Below are 17,934 nucleotides of genomic sequence, written 5' to 3' on the forward strand. Positions count from 1 at the left end.
ATAATAGCAGATAAGATAAGAACTTCTCAGATCTACCAGTTTACTTTTAAAATTACATCTAAATTTAAATGTTTCTATGCTGATTAAAATAAATGAATGTAGTTTGATATTTACATTCCTTTTCTTTCTTATGTAAGGCACTTTGAGTTGTTTTGTTGTTGTAAGGTTCTAGAAAAATGCATTGGCTTGCCTTTTATGGAGTGGTGGTGTACTTGGTCAGAGGGCCTTAGTCACTTTCACCAGCAGATGGGGATGTTGACTCATCATTCACTCAATGAAAATAATACCACAGCACCATAGACTAGCATTGATCACAATTCATCCATGGCATTGATGTGGAAAAACTGACCCGGGCATTCTACGATTTGACCTGTTCTTTAACAGAGCAAATGACAAGTGTTTGATCCTCATTTATTGATTGGTTTAGAGATACAAATGTCATGTGCGAACTGAATCTGTGAGACACCAGTCTGGAGCTACAACAGCAGACTGATTCATTCCTGCAACACTACACAGGAATTTGTCAAGTGTATACAAAACTACATGAATTTTACCCTGAGATAATTACAACACAGTAACATAGAAAGATATGTCCAGTAATAAAGGAAATATTATGACACGCTACATGAATATTTTCAGTGCGGCAATTTACCAAACGTGACTCCTTATTGTTTTAAGTGTAATTTGCACTGAATTTAAACACTTACATTTCATCGAATCACATCTTAAATAAAAAATAATATACACCAACTGCTGAACAAAACGTTCTATTTAAAGATTAAGCTACTTTTAACCACATTAACCGTTTTGGTTGGTGACTGTGGAGGCCCAAAACTGACAAAACTCCTGACTTAATATTTTTTGTGTATTTAACACAAAGAGGAAAAAAATATTTTAAGTTCAACAGAGTTGATAGAATGAATTAAAACCTAAATTCATTCAGCTTTTCATTGTTAAACAAAGAAACACATAATTTAAAGACATCTTTTAATGTTCTTTTCACCCTTCATTTCAATTGCTTAACCCATTGCTGTATTCAGCTGTGTTTTGACCCATAGGCTTTTAGAACATTTTGTCAGTTTTAAGCCTCCACAGCTGACAAGTGCCAACAATTTCTGGTGCTGCAAAGGTTTATACAATTCTCCAGACTTTTATGAAAAAACCCTTAAAGAAATCCTAATTCACATGGCAGGTTAAAGAACAATAATAAAGAGAGCAGAGCATAAACCTGCGACCCAGACCTGTACAGTGACCTGTTTAGCACCTTGCTGCTGTCTGTTTTTATACAGTCTAATGGTTCATGACAACTCCCCAAAAGTGAAGCCAAAACATCTCTATCGCCCCCTGCTGACTGGCTGCAGTATAGGTCATAAAGCCTGCCTCCTCCATGTTAACACATGGGACATGAGTCAAACTATAAAATCCGCCAATCTGTTCAGGATTAGCAGAGTAGAGGAGGAACAGTGAATCGTGACTTAAAACAATAACTGCAGTCATTGAACTTTTCATAACCTGAAACATCTGCTTCAGACCAACACAAGAAAGTGTTCTGCTGTTAAACGCACCAACGTGAGTGATTTTTGCCATTTTACTGTTAAGTTAAATCTGTGTTTTGGTTAGCGTATGGGGTGGGACATCAACACTGCAGCTCCTCCTGCTGATCTCTACTGCACGGACTCCAAATGAGCAAGATGGCAGCACCTGCTGCGGGGTTTATTGGGCTTCACTTTTGTACAACGAGAAGGGGGTGGAGACGCGTTGTCCATCTTTATATACAGTCATTGGTATGAACCAACAATCTGAGTAGACCTTAGTTGGTACATAAAGGCTATATTGCGTTATTAAGAGTCAAAATGAAAAATAATTTGGTTAATACAAAATACAAGGTATCGCAGGAAATATGATTGTGATAGAAAGTCTTTAAAGTAAAAAAAAAACATATGGTCTTCGGCAACATTTTCAAGATACTTGAACATTGCCTGATTGTGGGGAGGCATTGCAAAGAGAGTCTGCACATATAAAAGTTTAGCACCATATGAAATCTCCAGTCCATTTGTGTGTCTGTTTCTCTTTGGTGTTACATGGCACTGGATGTGAAAAAGACAGAAATCCTGGCGAGGAACGAGGTGAATGACCCCTGCCTCAGCAGTTTCATCTCCACATCGATCTGGAAGTCTTTGGGCTTATGGACTTGTCTCTGCAGGTAGACGGCACCTGTGAAGCTGTTCAGCTTCCTGGTGCTGAAATAGCCCTCCTCATTGCCCTTGATGATACTCATGAAGATTTGATCGCCGGCGTAGGCAGGAGATGGCCCAATTCGGAAGATCTGGGCGGGAATGATAATGTTGGTCTGGAAGCTGAGTTGGTAGTATGTTATGCGGACGGGAGAGTTCTGACAGTCCAAGGAGTTAGTGGGACAGCTGGTCCGCTCACAGCGTCTAAAGAGGAGTCAACAAAGAGACAGAGATACGAAGAGAGTAGATCAGACAGACAATATTTGTATTGTGTAATAAAAGACTACATGATGTCTGTACATATACTACAAAACTGAGTTTGAAAGTGTGTTTCATTGGTTAAATATTATATATTCAGTATATTTGTAGCTTTGTTGTGAATCCTCCAACTATCTGATTTTGATTCCAGTAACAGACACTGGATGAATAAAGCCCTCGAAAACAGAGGCAATATGGCAACAGGAAAGGTAATAGCGGGGTAGTTTTCCTGGTATCCATGGACTGACCCTGCTGAAAACCTTGCTCAAGCCTCCAGAGGTGGGTTACCTGATGCCTTACATCCCTCTCACTCCTCTCTCTATCCTCACCGTGTCTTCATCATCCCAGATGTCAGAGTCCTGGGCAGAGTCACTGTAAATCTCCTGGCTACAATACCATTAATGTTACTTACTGCAGTCAAACTCTGCCAGCATCCCTTCGAGTCCCCCCGGCCCCCAGCCTGACAACTTCAACCTCCTGGCGGTCTAAAGCTCTTGTTCTAGTTAAAGGTGCAAACCCCAATATACTCCAAGTTCTCAATGCTACCAAACACAACACAGTCATCCTAAACTTCTGCTACGTGCATGGCTAACTGAGCTAACAGCAGCTACACTTGGGAGTGGTTGTAACTTGAGGAAACTTTCCATAAGAAACCATATCTCCATAAAATTTTATCAATTTTGACCAACTATAGCTAGTAGCATCCCTCCATGTGACATTGCTAGTCTTCATTACTCCCCCCTAGTGGAACCCATCATGATAGTTAAGTCCTGTATGTTGGTGTAATGCCAGATGATGAGAATATTTAAAAGACTGGTATTTGAAGCGATACAAAACCTGGTCCAAAGCTGACCCTCCAAACGTCATGGAATGTACGGACAGAAGAAATACATGTAAAGGAAAGGATAACTTTGAGATCTAGAGGAACTTTTTACAAAGAACTGGTAGAAATGAACTGCCAATATTACAGTGTGAGATGGCACTACCCTTTGGTCAATTAGTTTTTGTTACTTTTGTCTTCCTAAATCTTTTGTACCTTTTAAAATATTAAAATTCATTAAAGTGACCGTAATAAAAAATGGAAAAAAGCACATAACCATATATTGGAGAAAGGGTATGATGCTCTGCGACTAGTTATCCATCACACATCAGAATTATAGAGCCGAGTTTGATGTATTGTTCTGTAAACCTTGCAAAGTTCTTGCCAAAACAAGAGTGTTTTGGTACCTGCGTCAATGAATCACAGGGTGGCATTCAAGGCACACAAGGGGACATTTAATCTCAGCCTTGGTCCGTTGCTGCCAAGTCTTGTCCTGAATGAAAGATGTCTCTCCATGCCAAGCCAGGACAAGTCACACTTAAGTTAACAAGGTGTCTCTTGATAGCACTGATAAGATGCCTCCTGAGGGCTGAGTGGAGAGTGTGTGTGCTGTTTCTGTTCACTGGAGCGCAAAGAGTGGAGAGCAGCAGAGACAGACCCAGTAAGCACGAAGCTGATTGGAGCCATCTGACCTCATCGTAGCGTTCTATAGGAGTCAAGTTCAGTTACCAGCCAGAATCTACAGCAAATTCATAGCTAACAAGGCCCTTCTGTGCAGGACACTTCACCTCAGGGACATGGATGGACACTTTTCCCCATTAAAAGAGCACAAGCAGAAAGGGACTAATGGGAAACCTCCTCAGATACAGATCAAAGGGGCAGTATTTCTAGTTTTAAACGCCCAGGAGACATCCATACATCTGTGAGCAGAGACTTAAATGCTCCCACTGACCAGTGACACTTCCAAATACTCTGCAAAAGCTGCACTTGATGGGACAATAAGAAAAAGGACAACACTGGAGCAGAGATTGGTTAAGAAAACATGACTCACATGTCTGACACCTTCTTGTAGTTGTGAGGGCAGCTGAAGGAGAGACATCTGAAGCCTCCCTGGATGTTATAGCAGGTCTGTGCATATGAACAGTTATGGGTGCCAGTTGTGCATTCATCAATGTCTGCAAAAAATAATAAACAAAAAGGAGTAACCAAAGTGACAGAAAATAGTTTTCAAATTCACTTAAAGGTGTAGTTAACATTGGGGCGGCTGTGGCTCAGTGGTAGAGTCGGTCATCTCTTAATTGGATGGTTGGGGGTATGATCCCTGACTGATACAGTCACATATCGAAGTGTCCTTGGGCAAGACACTGTACCCTAAATTGCTCCCAGGGTATGAATGCATAGATCCTGATTGGAGACTGGCACTTACGCCATTGCTGTCAGTGTGTGAATGACTGTGTGAATGGGTGAATGTGACATGTAGTGTAAAAGCGCTTTGAGTGGTCGGAAAACTTGAAAAGTGCTATATAAGTACAGTCCATTACCATTTTACCATTGTGGAAAATATGTATACTCATTCCCTCAGTGAAAGTTACATGTGGAGGTACTTGAACTAGCTTATAGGTTAGATCATTAAAATGATGTCTTTATTAAGTCCCTGCACCCGGCCAAGTTAAAGTGACTGGAATATTTTTTAAATCAACATTTATATTCGAATGAAATAAAGACACATGTTATTTTGGTGGGGTATTTTTACATGCCGATTCTGCCCTTTTCAAGGTTTTTATGCTAAGCTAAGCTTAGCTAAGCTAATCACTTATCAATCTCATCTTACTTTATTTCTTTCTTTATTTCAGACAGACAAGGGATAAATATAATTAATGCACAACATAATAAAAATAGACAACAATGAAAGGATGAAATCATTACAGTTTACAGCTGTGATTTAAAACACGTAAAGAAGAATTTTCCAATATTTCCAGAAGCAAGAAAAACACCTTGTGTCACTTAGTTTGGGTTGAGATAGTGGCATCATGATTACATTTTTAGAGTCAGATAATCGACTCATAAATTTGAACATTAAATTTCTAAGCACGGCATGCAAGGTTGGAACATTATTAGATACAAACATATTGCTTGCACTCGTCCACCTTGGTAACTTAAGTAGGATTCGAAATGCGTCATTGTATGTATTGTATTTTTAGCTTCACTGTAGTTACACCACAGGTCTTACTATCAGCAACAGTGGGAATTGGTGTTTTTCCCAAAATGATTAACTGTTCCATTGAAGCTGAAAGGTTATTTAGCATGGATGAAAGCACAGCAGATACAGAGCCTGCATGTCAACAGATCCATCTCTATGATACTCTGAGAAACTCCACTCGCTGATGAGGGCAAAGCTAGCTGACTTTAAGGTATTTTCCTGCTTTAATTGCAAAAAAACACAAATCCAAACTGTTACTTTTAAAGTTACAGGAAAACCTGAGTGCTCGTGATATGAAAAAATAAATTAATACAATCCATGTCATAAAATGTTTTCAACATGTAATGGACATGTCTGCGGGGAAAGCATTGAAGTTCATTGAGCCTCACCTTTGCAGGTGTGTCCATTGGCAGACATGGTGTATCCATGAGGAGGGCAGGCACACTGGTAGCTGCCAGCAACATTCACACACTGGAAGGCACAAAGGTTCCCAATGCTCTGAGAGCACTCATCAATATCTGGAAAAAATATACATCTCATTAGTCAGGGTAGAGCCCTCTGTATAAGCCAAAGGCAGGTTCAGGTAAAGCAGCGGGGCTTCTGTGTGTGTGTGTGTGTGTGTGTTCTCTACCCCTGCGTGACTGTGTTTTTCTGTCTGGGGGATTAGCGACAGAAGCTATCTTAAGGCCCTGTCACCCAAGACATAATAAAATGTGTTACTGATAACAATCTGGTCGTAGCATCCCATAAAACATTTTTAAAATTGTTTGAATCAGTAAGACTCAAAATTAAACAATTTTAGTTGTTATATGGGTTAAAAGTCCCTCACCCAATAGATTCGGACAGAAAGACGTCCACTGTTTCCTTCTGATACACATTAACTTGAAAATATTTGCTCTGCTTTCTCAAGATCTAAAAATACTGCCTTGTACTTTAAAATAATGGCAAGCCAAAGGCCCACAGCTTACTACCTTAACTGATTTACTTTTATAACCTTTAAAGTGGTATTGGTATCACACGTCCTATTTTTGTGTAAAAAAACAGAAATTTACATTGAAATGCCATCATGCCTACTGCTAAGGACTAATTCAAAGCCCCCAAATGTCTCAGTGTCTCTGTCCTACATATTATTGATTTGATTGTGTCCATTGGATGCAGGGTGACTGGAATATGGCTTGCTTAGTGTATGCCACATTGTTTTTTTGACATCACCACTAGGGAGTGCCAAAGTCTCAATGAGGGCTTTAAAGCTGTACCGTTCTTTTTGACATTCTTGTCCCCACTTTGCAAAAGAACAACTTCACAACCAGAAAAAAACACATGTACACTCCCCAATTACTTCATATAGGTATAACCCAACAATCAAATCTGCATTCCAGTACAATAGTACAATACGTCTCTCATATCCTTCCTCCCTGTTTGTAAAAGAGTGAGCAAAACATAAGTCATTATAATTTAGTCAACATCATCACTACTGCAAATCACAACCTCAACAAAACAAGTAGTCAATAAAAGCACTCTTATGGTCTCAGTTAAAAACTATACACTATAGAGTTGATGGCTGAACTGATGTAGTGGATTGCAATAGATTTTACAGGTGCACCTGAGTGTACCTCTGACACATTATTGCCTTATAAAGTTGTTGTTGATGTGTTAACAATCCATGGTGCCTATAAACTTAAAGCAAAACCAGAGTAACATCATAGAGCTCATACATTAATTGAAGTAGTGTGTCTGCCCTACTGATTGTAAACATGGATTGAATCTAGATGTAAGGTCATTTGAAAGTCCAATATCCACTATCTTTGCACATTTAATTTGCTCTGCAATTCTACCTGCCTCTACCCTAGTAGTAAATACCTTCACAAGTGTGTCCGTCCTCTTTCAGGTAGTAGCCTTGGCGACAGTAGCATTGATAGGAGCCGTAGATGTTGGCACACTCCTGGCTGCACGGGTTTTTGTCACATTCATTAACATCTAAGCAAAACAAGAAAAGACATCAAAATAATTTGTCCTGTTTTTAATTTTCTTAAAAGGATAGGGCCGGCAACAACTTCTATGTAAGACGAAAATATCAAATATACTTTATACTCTCTGACATCAGTACCCTCTCTGTGTTACATATCCCCGAGCCAATCGTTCTTTTTAGTCTTGTTAGATTTAATAACAGCTGGACACTAGTTTTCATAAAGCATCACTCAAACTGAAGGAAAGTGCAATTATTGGGGACTATTTAAGCTGTGACTTAATACACATTTGGTGCTATAGTGATTATTTAAATCTGCAGGATGTTGTATCTGAGATTGAGTCAAAACACACACACAAGTTATTTGTTAGTTAGTGTTAGTATAATTGGTTCATTGTTGGTTTTTGTCTTCCAAAACACCAACAGCCTTACCCTTTGGTGAACCCTCACTAATTCAACGGACGAAGAAATGAGCAACAAAATAATAAGGAAAACTTGCATTGTAGATTTGCAACTTCAGCCATGTTAAAAGTGCAATGATTGTTTCCTAGGTTATTAAACTATTTCCCTAAAAGAGACAAGCTTCAAGTGTCAAGAGCAAATTGATCTGAAAAGCACTAAAAAAAATCTAATTATGTTGCTCAGACAAGCGTTGATAAAAAAAAACCACTTGATAAATGAAAAGCTTTACATGAATTATGCTACATTGTGTACAGAAACCTTCGCAACTTGAATATGTTCACTGTTTAATGGCTGTGAGAGCTGAACATAATATAAATCACGCTCTTTGTAAGGAGAACTTGCTCTTTGAAGCACATCTGCATCTTCAACACACTGATGACTGACGGCACCTGAACATGGAAACCATTCGGTATGCACAGCTGACTCCTCCACATCCCAGAGATGGAGACTAAATTAAATTCAAAGATCTACAAAAGGCTCTTAAACAGTTTATTTATATAAAAATCTCCAAAGGCTGTATTTGGCTTTTGATGCCAACGCTCTCCCCAGAGGCGTATGTCTACGCCTGAAGTTGTTCAAGGAGAATAAGACAGTCCCTCCAAACAATGTGGAGTTTAAAAATGTATTATGTTAAAGGAACAGTCAGGCTTACCTTCACAGTTCTTTCCATCAAATGCCAGGGAGAAGCCGGCTGTGCATGAGCAGTGGTAGGAGCCTGGGGTGTTTTCACAGGTCTGGGCACACAGCCTGCCAGGGTAGCGCCAGCACTCATTTACATCTGTCAGTGCAGCAGAAAGAGCCATTAGAAAGCAAGAAGATACCTCCAGGCCACTACAGACTCAATGCCAGTTCTCATCAGGACACACACCCAGTGATGTGTGGGTGAATTTTTCATCTTATTAGCTACTTTTTTTACTTTCTTGCTAATATGGTGCTAACATGGGATTTGAATGAATCTGGAAAATAGAAGCAGTGATTGAGCTAACTCAGACTACACAATGGTTACCAAACTATCAAAGGGCTGCAAAGGTGAAGAGCACAGAAGCACCTCACAAAAGTGACATTAGCATTAAGGGTGAAATATCATGTTACTGCATAGAAAATTGATGCTTATGTTCTGCTGCACGAGTTAAGAACACAGAAATCTCCTGTTAAACACTGTAAACATTAGTTCACAACTTATAATTACCAGACTTCTTCGCCAAAGTATGCTCTTGTAATGACGTGTGTCTAAAGGACCACTGGTCAGTAAATGCTTTGTTTGCTTGTTTTATTACACTTCTTTGTGCACATCTTACAAAATAATTGTAAGAATGTGGTTCTTTGCCAACCGACAAGCAAGAAATCAGATCATCCGATGATGTAAGAGAGACTCTTAAGTTATTTTAAGTTATTTTACGGTTTAATGCTACTTAGGAAAACAGATGTTGACTGAGTCGTGGTTATAATCTCTGGCCATCAATGTTAGAGAAAAAGGCTGCTAGCTGAACAGAAAACAACAGATTGTGTCCCAGATGTTAAAGTTCTCATCCTTTACCTGATTTGTGTAGAACCATTTTTCATATTAATATGATGGCAATGTATTTTGTGAGTAGAAAAATGACACAATCCTGATGACAGTTGCCGTCTGTTAGTGTTGCTCTCAGCTCATTAGACCTCTTTGGGGGGAAAGATGTTTTTTATTTGTTTTTTGTCTTTGTGGAAGTTTTTTGGCTGATATTTATCCGAGCCGGCGAAATTATTTCTGGCCTCCAGAGCAGTTTTGGCTTCAAACACTGTTTGGACATTAAACCTCAAATCTGCTTGTCATCATCTCGCAGACCTGACACAGCGAAACGTACCGTTGCAGGCCTTGCGGAGTGCGTCATACTGGTAGCCCGTCTGACAGTCACAGCGGTAGCTGCCAGGGAGGTTGTGACAGATCTGGCCCACTCCACAGCGGTGCGTCCCCATCTGACACTCATCAATGTCTAGACAGGCAGAGAGAAAGATAAAGCACCTCAGCAATGACCAACTCTGCACCTGACTGAGCCTGTGTGAAACACAGCCAAACACCACACCTACACACACTGTACAAACACAAACATGCAGAAATTCATACACTCTCCTATTGACGATGGTATAAAAAACAAACTGTGTTACATGGACCACTCATACCTCTTTTACATTATGTTGCATTCACCCTTTCACACACTGATAGCAAAGGCCTAAGTGCCCATCTCCATGGACATCCATGGATCTATGGACATTCATAGCAATTGGGGGTTCTTGGGGTGTCTTGCCCAAGGACACTTCATGTGACTGTAGCAGTCCGGGATCGAACCCCCAACCTTCCGATTGAGAAATGAGCGACTCAGCCACTCCAGAAAATTAATTCATATACTTTAGTTTTTTATCCAACTAAACTGCCAATCAGATCCTGCTTCCTACATATTCCCCATTTAACTTATTTCAATCAAAAATAGATTTATATCTTTGGCTTTACAACCACTGATTCCGAAAAAAAGAAACTGGACGAGGTCACCTTGGGCAAATGTTTGAAATTTGGTGGGGATTTTTCTGGGTGAATCATCAAAGTCTACTGTCATACTTCAAAATGTGTCTTGGGGTTTCAAACTTGCAATTGAAACCTTTTCTGAAAATCTTCTGATGTCACTCTAGCTTTTAGTATTTACATTTTTTATGTCTCTTTCTTCAGTTTTTATTATTGGCTTTCGACTTACTCAGACCAATGCAAAGCACATTGGTGGCTCTGCCCTGTTATTTGTGATTGACAGACTTTGGAAAGAAAAGTGGCATTATGAAATGAAACAGGATTTTTTTCACATTTTCTTATTCATTTTTTAAAAATAGGATTTTGGTCTCAATTTAACTGACCATGAAATATGGCCTCTGTGCTCATTCTTCCTTTTTACAACATTAACTATGGAATTTGTGTCTCAGCCACAGATCAGTACAATATCAATACTTTCATTTACATCTTCCCATAGTTTGCAGCCTCCTTCATCCATGCTGTTGTGTTACAGAAGTAAATCTCACCAACACACTTGGCTCCATCGGGGCTGGCGTGGTAGCCGGAGCTGCACTTTATGATCTTCTGCTGGCAGGTGAAGGAGCCCACTGTGTTGACACAGTTAAAGCCTGAGCTGCATGGCTTGCGCAGGCTGCTGCACTCGTTTATGTCTGTATGAACACAGAGAAAGAGAATGAAGCCTCAAGACAGCTGAGAAAATGACAGCTCCACAGGTGAATGATTGTTAGGAGGTTTAATCCTGATTGACAGGCCAACCTATGACCAAAACAATAATGTAGTGGTGTATTTACTTGTTGACTTGCTGGTGGTTATCATGCTTTCTTTATGTTTTGTGGTTTCAATATTCAGGGAGGAGTGCTGTTAAAGAAAGCTACGAATTAAATATTTAACACATGTGGATGTATTCAGGGGGATGTGGGTGGTGGAGAAAATCACAGAGACATGGAATTGGATTTTGACTTCGTAAGTGAATGAGAATCAGAGTTGAATGTTATTACTTATGGCAGCTTCCTTTTAAAGCTCACTATCTGAACTGTTAAAGCATCTTAACGGAACCAGTGATGTCACAGAAATCCCCAAAACAGTGCTTGAAGAGCAGGCGAAGTTCAGCAACACACACGTTTATACTTGGAGAAAGCTAAAGGAAGCCTTCCATCCTCACTGATACATCTATAATGTTTTATATGTGTACAGAGTCACAATGCTTATGATATCAGGAGCTCCCAGGGGTGGCCATTATGGCTACCTCATTATATTATCCTTTCAAAGATAACGTTTCCCAACACACCACAAACCAAATTGTAAGTAATTTAACAAAAAGCTGTACATAATTGTGTAACCTGAACGATGACGGATGTGTAAAAACAGATTGTGGTTTTAATCAGGGACATTTTTTTGGCCAGGCAGATGAAGGTCTTGGATTCTTATCACTGTAAGTTTGTCAGGCAACCTGTGGAAGGACTCCAAGAGGTCAATGCACCCAGCCAAGAAACCGTCCAGCACAAAACCTTAAACTAAGATAAGCCTCTCTTAGCAGAGGTTTCATATTTAACAGACAGATAGACATATTTCTAATGTCTTTTAGAAAGAAGAAAGAAGAAAACAAGTCAGTGTAGTTCCTAAAATATTTCACTACTATAGATTTGTAGACACTGTTTTCAGAAGTTTAAAGCCCTTACTGCTGATAGCTCACAGGAGAGAGATGGGGAATGACAAATCCCAACAAATCCCTGGCCTGATGCAAACCTAAAACATTTGGATTAATGGTTACTTCTTTAAATGTTTACAATATTCATTTAAGTTATGAATTAAATTCAAATTTAATCAATATGTTAACAATAAAAATGTATAAAATTACAATGCTAAAGGTGTAGCTGTTGAAAAACCTAGAGATTTATCATCTGAATCTACAGCTCCTGTTTGTTTTGCAGAGCTTAATAATGAGTTGTGTCAGGCACACACGTTTAGCTTCACATTCATTGTTTTTATACTGAAGTTTTTGGTGCCATCAGGATGAGCAACAATTAAACACAAAGTCTCTTACCAATACAGTTGCCATGGGAGTCCTGTGTGAAGCCGGTGATACACTTCAGCTTGGGCTTACAGAGGAAAGAGCCGAGTGTGTTCTCACACACAAAGCCCATTTTACAGTTATGGGTCCGCAGAACACATTCATCAATGTCTGGAAGAAAGAACACATGAGCATTAATTTATGAGGTTGTTTTACAAACCAAAATAGTCCACACTTGATTAAATAGTAAAGAGTTTGATTCTGCTGTCAACTGTCTCATCTTCAGTCTGAGCTCAACCTGTTAACAGTACAGTAGGTGGCACTGTGGCTCAAGCACAGAATAAACATGTGCAGCTTCCTAGAAATTTCCATCTTTCACTCTGACAATGTTCAACTTGAGGAAAAAATATCACTTATTCCAACTCTCTAATAAACAGAAGTTGAGCAGAACTTGTTAAATGACAGGTATTGGATCTAATGAGCGACGGATGAAGTTCAAATGAAACATTTGTCCTTTTAACCGACAGGCAGTTTCTAAGGAGTTCACACAATATCGAGTCCTTGGAGACTCGTCCTGTGGAAAAGGTTTTTATTTGAGTTTCTCTGTAACAATCATCATCAGATACATTTCCAATGCTACAGCAGCGATCCTTCTTCCCTTTCAAGCAGCTAATTAGTTTCTCCCCTGTTGGATGGTCGACTAAGTATTACCTTCATTATCTCGCTACACTGATCAGTCCTGCCTGCTGCCAAATGCTGGCAACACAAGTCATAGAGCTACAAAGTGCTTTCCCACTTGCACAATGCTGACTCTCTGGGTGATTACCTTGTCACATATTGAACCAGGGCATCTGCTGAAGCACAAACATCACTGCTGGGGCCAGAAAAATAACATAAGCAGAAGTCTTAATGAAGCCCTGCTGACTGAGCAGAGGTGAGGTCATGACCACTGAGTTACTGTTACAGCATGGTTGAAATCTCAGAATTAAAATCCTTTCAAATAATCTATATACTTCTCTGATTTCTGCACATTGCTCAGAGTATTTTAAGTCACTAATGGATTGTATTCATCTAAAATGGGACTGAGGGTTAAACAAGCTGCCTAAATATATCCTGTTCTTATTAAGGAGCTTTGAAAACAGCCGTCCGCCATCAATTATACCGGGACACTTCAATACCCTCAACACCTATTAATGAAGCACTACACTGCAGTCTGGTATTCAGGGAGTGCTGATACCTTAAGGGGCTTTTAAGGACAACTTATTTTTGCTTTTTGTGTGAAACAATTAGAAGGAGCCATACAGGGGATGTGATGACAAACTTCAGGACCAGAATAGACTGTGTGTGCATGTTGGGGCATCTATTATGCTGTCCCAAAGTTATAACCAGGGGTGTTAGACCAATGTGCTGTGTGTTGCTGGATCCACTTTAAATGACTGGATAAGTTGGAACATTGAGTTACACACTCCAACACAAACAGAAGCCTCGGAACAAGCCACTTATAACTTTCCTGGAGGAGACCAACTTTCTCTCCTGACTAACAGATACATTTGCAATTAAAAATTATTTCATGGAAGTCACAACTTCAGTATGTCGAATTTGATTAAAACAGACTCTGTCCAAAGGTTATAAAATATGCTTACCAGCACCTCTAAACCTTGCTAATTAACATGTTGCCAGGCAACCAGTAGAGACTCCAGGAAGTGGAGACCGTGGAAAAAGCTGGGTATTGTCTTAGGTTTTTGTACGAATTAAACCAACAAGTTATAACTTTTTAATAAATGCACTTTAAAGTTGTGGCTAGGACGACCTTGTTACCTTCAGCAAAAGCCAGACTAGCTGTTTCCCTGTTAACTAGCGTAGTGTTAGCCAGTTGTTAGCTTGTTTGTTTTTGTCCAAATTGTTTTTACCTTAAAGACAAAAACAGTACACCATGCATCTGAATTCAACACTGATTCGTCTATGTCTGTATTGTGAAGCCTGTAGCAAGCCTTAAAGCGTCACAGGCTAGCTTTGACGCCTCTCTTGCAACTCTGTCAGGATATGTCTGTATGGTAACAGTTAGCCGACATATACCCCTTTCCCACGGAAATCGGCGCTTTGATGCAGGTTTTTCAGACCCAGGAAGACCCGCTTATAAATACAGATTGTGTCTTTTCCCATTGTCTGTTCATAATGTTGTTTTCTGTGTTACTGTAATTTCGAACTTCTATCTTAGCTCTCCTGCCACTAAAAAGAAGTTAGAATGCGTTTACTGCTTTTTACAGAAGACATCACTAGCCTTACCACTTTAGTGGTTCTGGAAAGGACTGCTGGGTAAATTGGCTTAATGAAATGCATCAGTGACAATGAACTCACCCTCACAAACACTGTTCTTCAGCTGGTATCCTGCAGGACATGTGACCTGAAGCTCGCATACAAATGAACCCACTGTGTTCACACAGTGCTCCCGGGCACGACAACTGTGGGTGTTGGTCGCACACTCGTCCACATCTACAAAGGACAGGGGAGAAGGACAGAGGGTGTATGACCATTACGTTGAGGTGAAGCAGACTCGCTGATGGACAGAGCCTGCAGGTAATTCTTTCCCCCCTCACTGGCCCTGACACTGTCACCATGATGGGGCTCAATGAGTCAGCAGCAGATTGACGTCAGCAAAAATAATCCTGAAGAAACTAACAAAGCAAGTCATTATAAGAGCCGAGGCACACCAGAAAATTACATATTTTGCTTTTGCCTGCATGATAATCACTAGCTGGGAAGCTGTCATGAGAGTCTCAGGCTGAGACACTTGCATTTAAATTCAGCTGAATAAACAATTGATCCATTTGTATAGTGGAAAACCATGTGAAAGTGGTTTTAGAATTCATTGTTTATATTTTTCTTTATAAAAAAAAGATTCAGAAAAAAGGTCTTTGGTGATCATCATAATCGCTCTTTTCGCCTCAAAGTCTTTGACAGGGCTGGTCAGCATGGGCACAGAGAAGGTTCACTGGTAACTTTTGCTTACAAACCAGACAGTGTGTCTAATGGAACCACTGAATTTTATGCGACAAAGGATAAGTAGATGTATAATATGAAATACTGCATTTTCCCTCAGCCCTATTAGAGCATTTCATCATCTTACAGCTTATAGTTTAACTTTTATATGGCATGCAACTCTAAATGGTAAATGGACTGCACTTATATAGCACTTTTCTAGTGTCCAGACCACTCAAAGCGCTTTTACACTACTGTCACATTCACCCATTCACACTCAAATTCATACACTGATGGCAAAGGCTACTATGCCAATTTCAAAGCAGCACTCAATCTATGCAGATTCATACACCAAAGTCTTTGTCTTCAGGAGCAACTTGGGGTTCAGCGTGTTGCCTAAGGACACTTCGACAGGTAGATCGTAGTAGTCAGGGATTGAACCGCTAACCTTCCGATTGAGAGATGAACAACTCTATCACTGAGCCACAGCTACCCCAACTTTAACATTTTGAATATATTTTCTGCTCCCAATAATCTCTTACTCAGAATGCACCTGGCATTTGTCTTCAGTAAAAAACGATAACCCACTGTACCCACTGCCCTGCACCAAACAGAAGAGTAAACATCTAGCTGGTCAACAAAATGTAGCATCTAGCAGCTGAAAAATCACATATGTAGGGATAAAACTAGAGCTAAAAGGCAATACTTAAATGGTATAATAGCTTTTACAGTAAGAAACATTGACATATTGAAGTTTCCAGGTAAGCTGTACAATGATACAAATGACTTGCTAACTAGCAGCTAATAGAGCTAATAATGTTTGGTAACTCATTCAGCAAGATGAGACGCAACCATAGACTTTGTCATAGAAGTGTATGTAGGTACCATACCCTTTTGAGAGACCGCCTTTGAGGCTGCTAGTTCAGAAATTTGGCCATCGCCATATTTGTTTTTGGAACCAGAAGTGATCATATTTGAAAGACAGTGTCCAGAGTGGATACACATTGTTACATCTCTGTCCTGGTTGACAAGCTGTCTTGGTGGCGACTTATTGATCACAGGGTGCCACAACTTACACCATGCTTTGTCCTAGATTTTACTCTAAATGGGACCATAATTTACTAAAATAAGCACATTTGTATTAAAGAAGACCTCAAACAAGGTAGGTAATAGATCATCTGAGTAGTTGTCTCTTTTTCCCCTTTGGTTTCATACAATCAGACATCTTTTTGCAAACTGTTAACTTTGGTATTGCTTTTGAAAGCAAACGCTACATCCAATTATCTTAAACAGTCTATGGGTGCAGAACCATCCAGAAAGCCACACTGTGTTTAGATTCAAAGTCTGAGGTTTTCTTTTTCTATTTTATTGTGTAACTCTTAGTCAGTTCTACTGTCAGCCTGGGATTATAACAGTGAACACCACTTTATTTCAAAGATGATTTAAAATAATGATGTGCTTGGCCAAAGGCAAAGAAACAGTCTCGCCGATATATCCACTGACAGGAGGTGCCATCAGTATATCTTCCTCTTTTCAGTATTATATTACGTTCTGCACAGAGCAGAGGACATGTTTCTTAATGGGTGACATGAATATATGTGTGTGCAGAAAATAAAACAAGCCATTTAACTTTAGCTTGACTAAATGAAGATTTGTTGTTAGTACAACTCATACTGCCCACATTATCCCCACAGAGTGCGACATACAGCGCTGTTTGGCGGGACATTATATCAACTTCTGACATGACTGCTTTGCAAATCCCCAGTCAAATTTAAAATATCAGGTCTTGGCAAAAGCTAAGAGTTATTTTGCTTGTGATGCTTGTCGTGTGAAATAAACAACACAGTTGCAAACCTTTAAATCTTTATCAGTCAAACAGCCCTGCAGCCAGTAAACAGGCACTGTTGATTTATGACACTGGTGGGCTCATGCCGAGACAGTGGATCGTCGCTCTGTTGTGGCTCATCTTTATCAAACTGCTGCATACCGTTATCATGCATCATTGTGCATGGCCGATTAGCTGGATGCACTGATAGAGTTGGACTGGGATTATTGTGTGCATATCTGAGCGTTTCATGTGCATGCAGGAGTGTGGCAGTCATCCAGATTTAAAGATCACCCCAGAAATATTCCACAGGGAACTCAAAGAGAAGGTCTTTTACAAATCTGCAAGAAGCCAAGGCTGAAGAACAAACGGCAAGAACAAGAGGGGGACATGTTCTCCTGTGTTGCCTGTGTATCTGTTGGCAGTCCCTCGCTGAAATCCCTTACTCGACTTTCAAAGCTTTTGCTACAGGGAATTTGAATGAACTGAGAGCCTTACAACACCTTCCCACAGGGAGCAGCAGGAGGAAAAACACTGATCTGAAGTTTTCAACGTGCACCTGGAGTGTGAGAAACATCCTGCAGCTCTTTCCCTGTAAGGTTATTCACCTCAGAAAACTACACAAGCATCACCTCTCACAGCACAG

General features: G+C 39.9%; 1 protein-coding gene across 1 annotated transcript in view; it reads right to left on the bottom strand.

The window, feature by feature from the left end:
• Positions 1-407: 407 nt before the first annotated feature.
• fbln2 (fibulin 2) overlaps positions 408-17,934 on the bottom strand; it is a 66,347-nt gene continuing 48,820 nt past the window's right edge. Inside the window, exons 8-16 of the mRNA XM_069677919.1 lie at positions 14,843-14,977; positions 12,518-12,655; positions 10,980-11,123; positions 9,782-9,910; positions 8,593-8,718; positions 7,373-7,489; positions 5,902-6,030; positions 4,364-4,487; positions 408-2,438 (exon numbers count right to left, since the gene is read on the bottom strand). Coding sequence (XP_069534020.1) covers positions 2,078-2,438; positions 4,364-4,487; positions 5,902-6,030; positions 7,373-7,489; positions 8,593-8,718; positions 9,782-9,910; positions 10,980-11,123; positions 12,518-12,655; positions 14,843-14,977 — 1,403 coding nt within the window. The 3' untranslated portion in view covers positions 408-2,077. The remainder of the gene's footprint in view (positions 2,439-4,363; positions 4,488-5,901; positions 6,031-7,372; positions 7,490-8,592; positions 8,719-9,781; positions 9,911-10,979; positions 11,124-12,517; positions 12,656-14,842; positions 14,978-17,934) is intronic.

This window comes from Semicossyphus pulcher, unplaced genomic scaffold (assembly GCF_022749685.1).
Source record: "Semicossyphus pulcher isolate SPU_LCO1_2020_fin unplaced genomic scaffold, fSemPul1.0.p SCAF_3, whole genome shotgun sequence".
Lineage (NCBI taxonomy): Eukaryota > Metazoa > Chordata > Actinopteri > Labriformes > Labridae > Semicossyphus > Semicossyphus pulcher.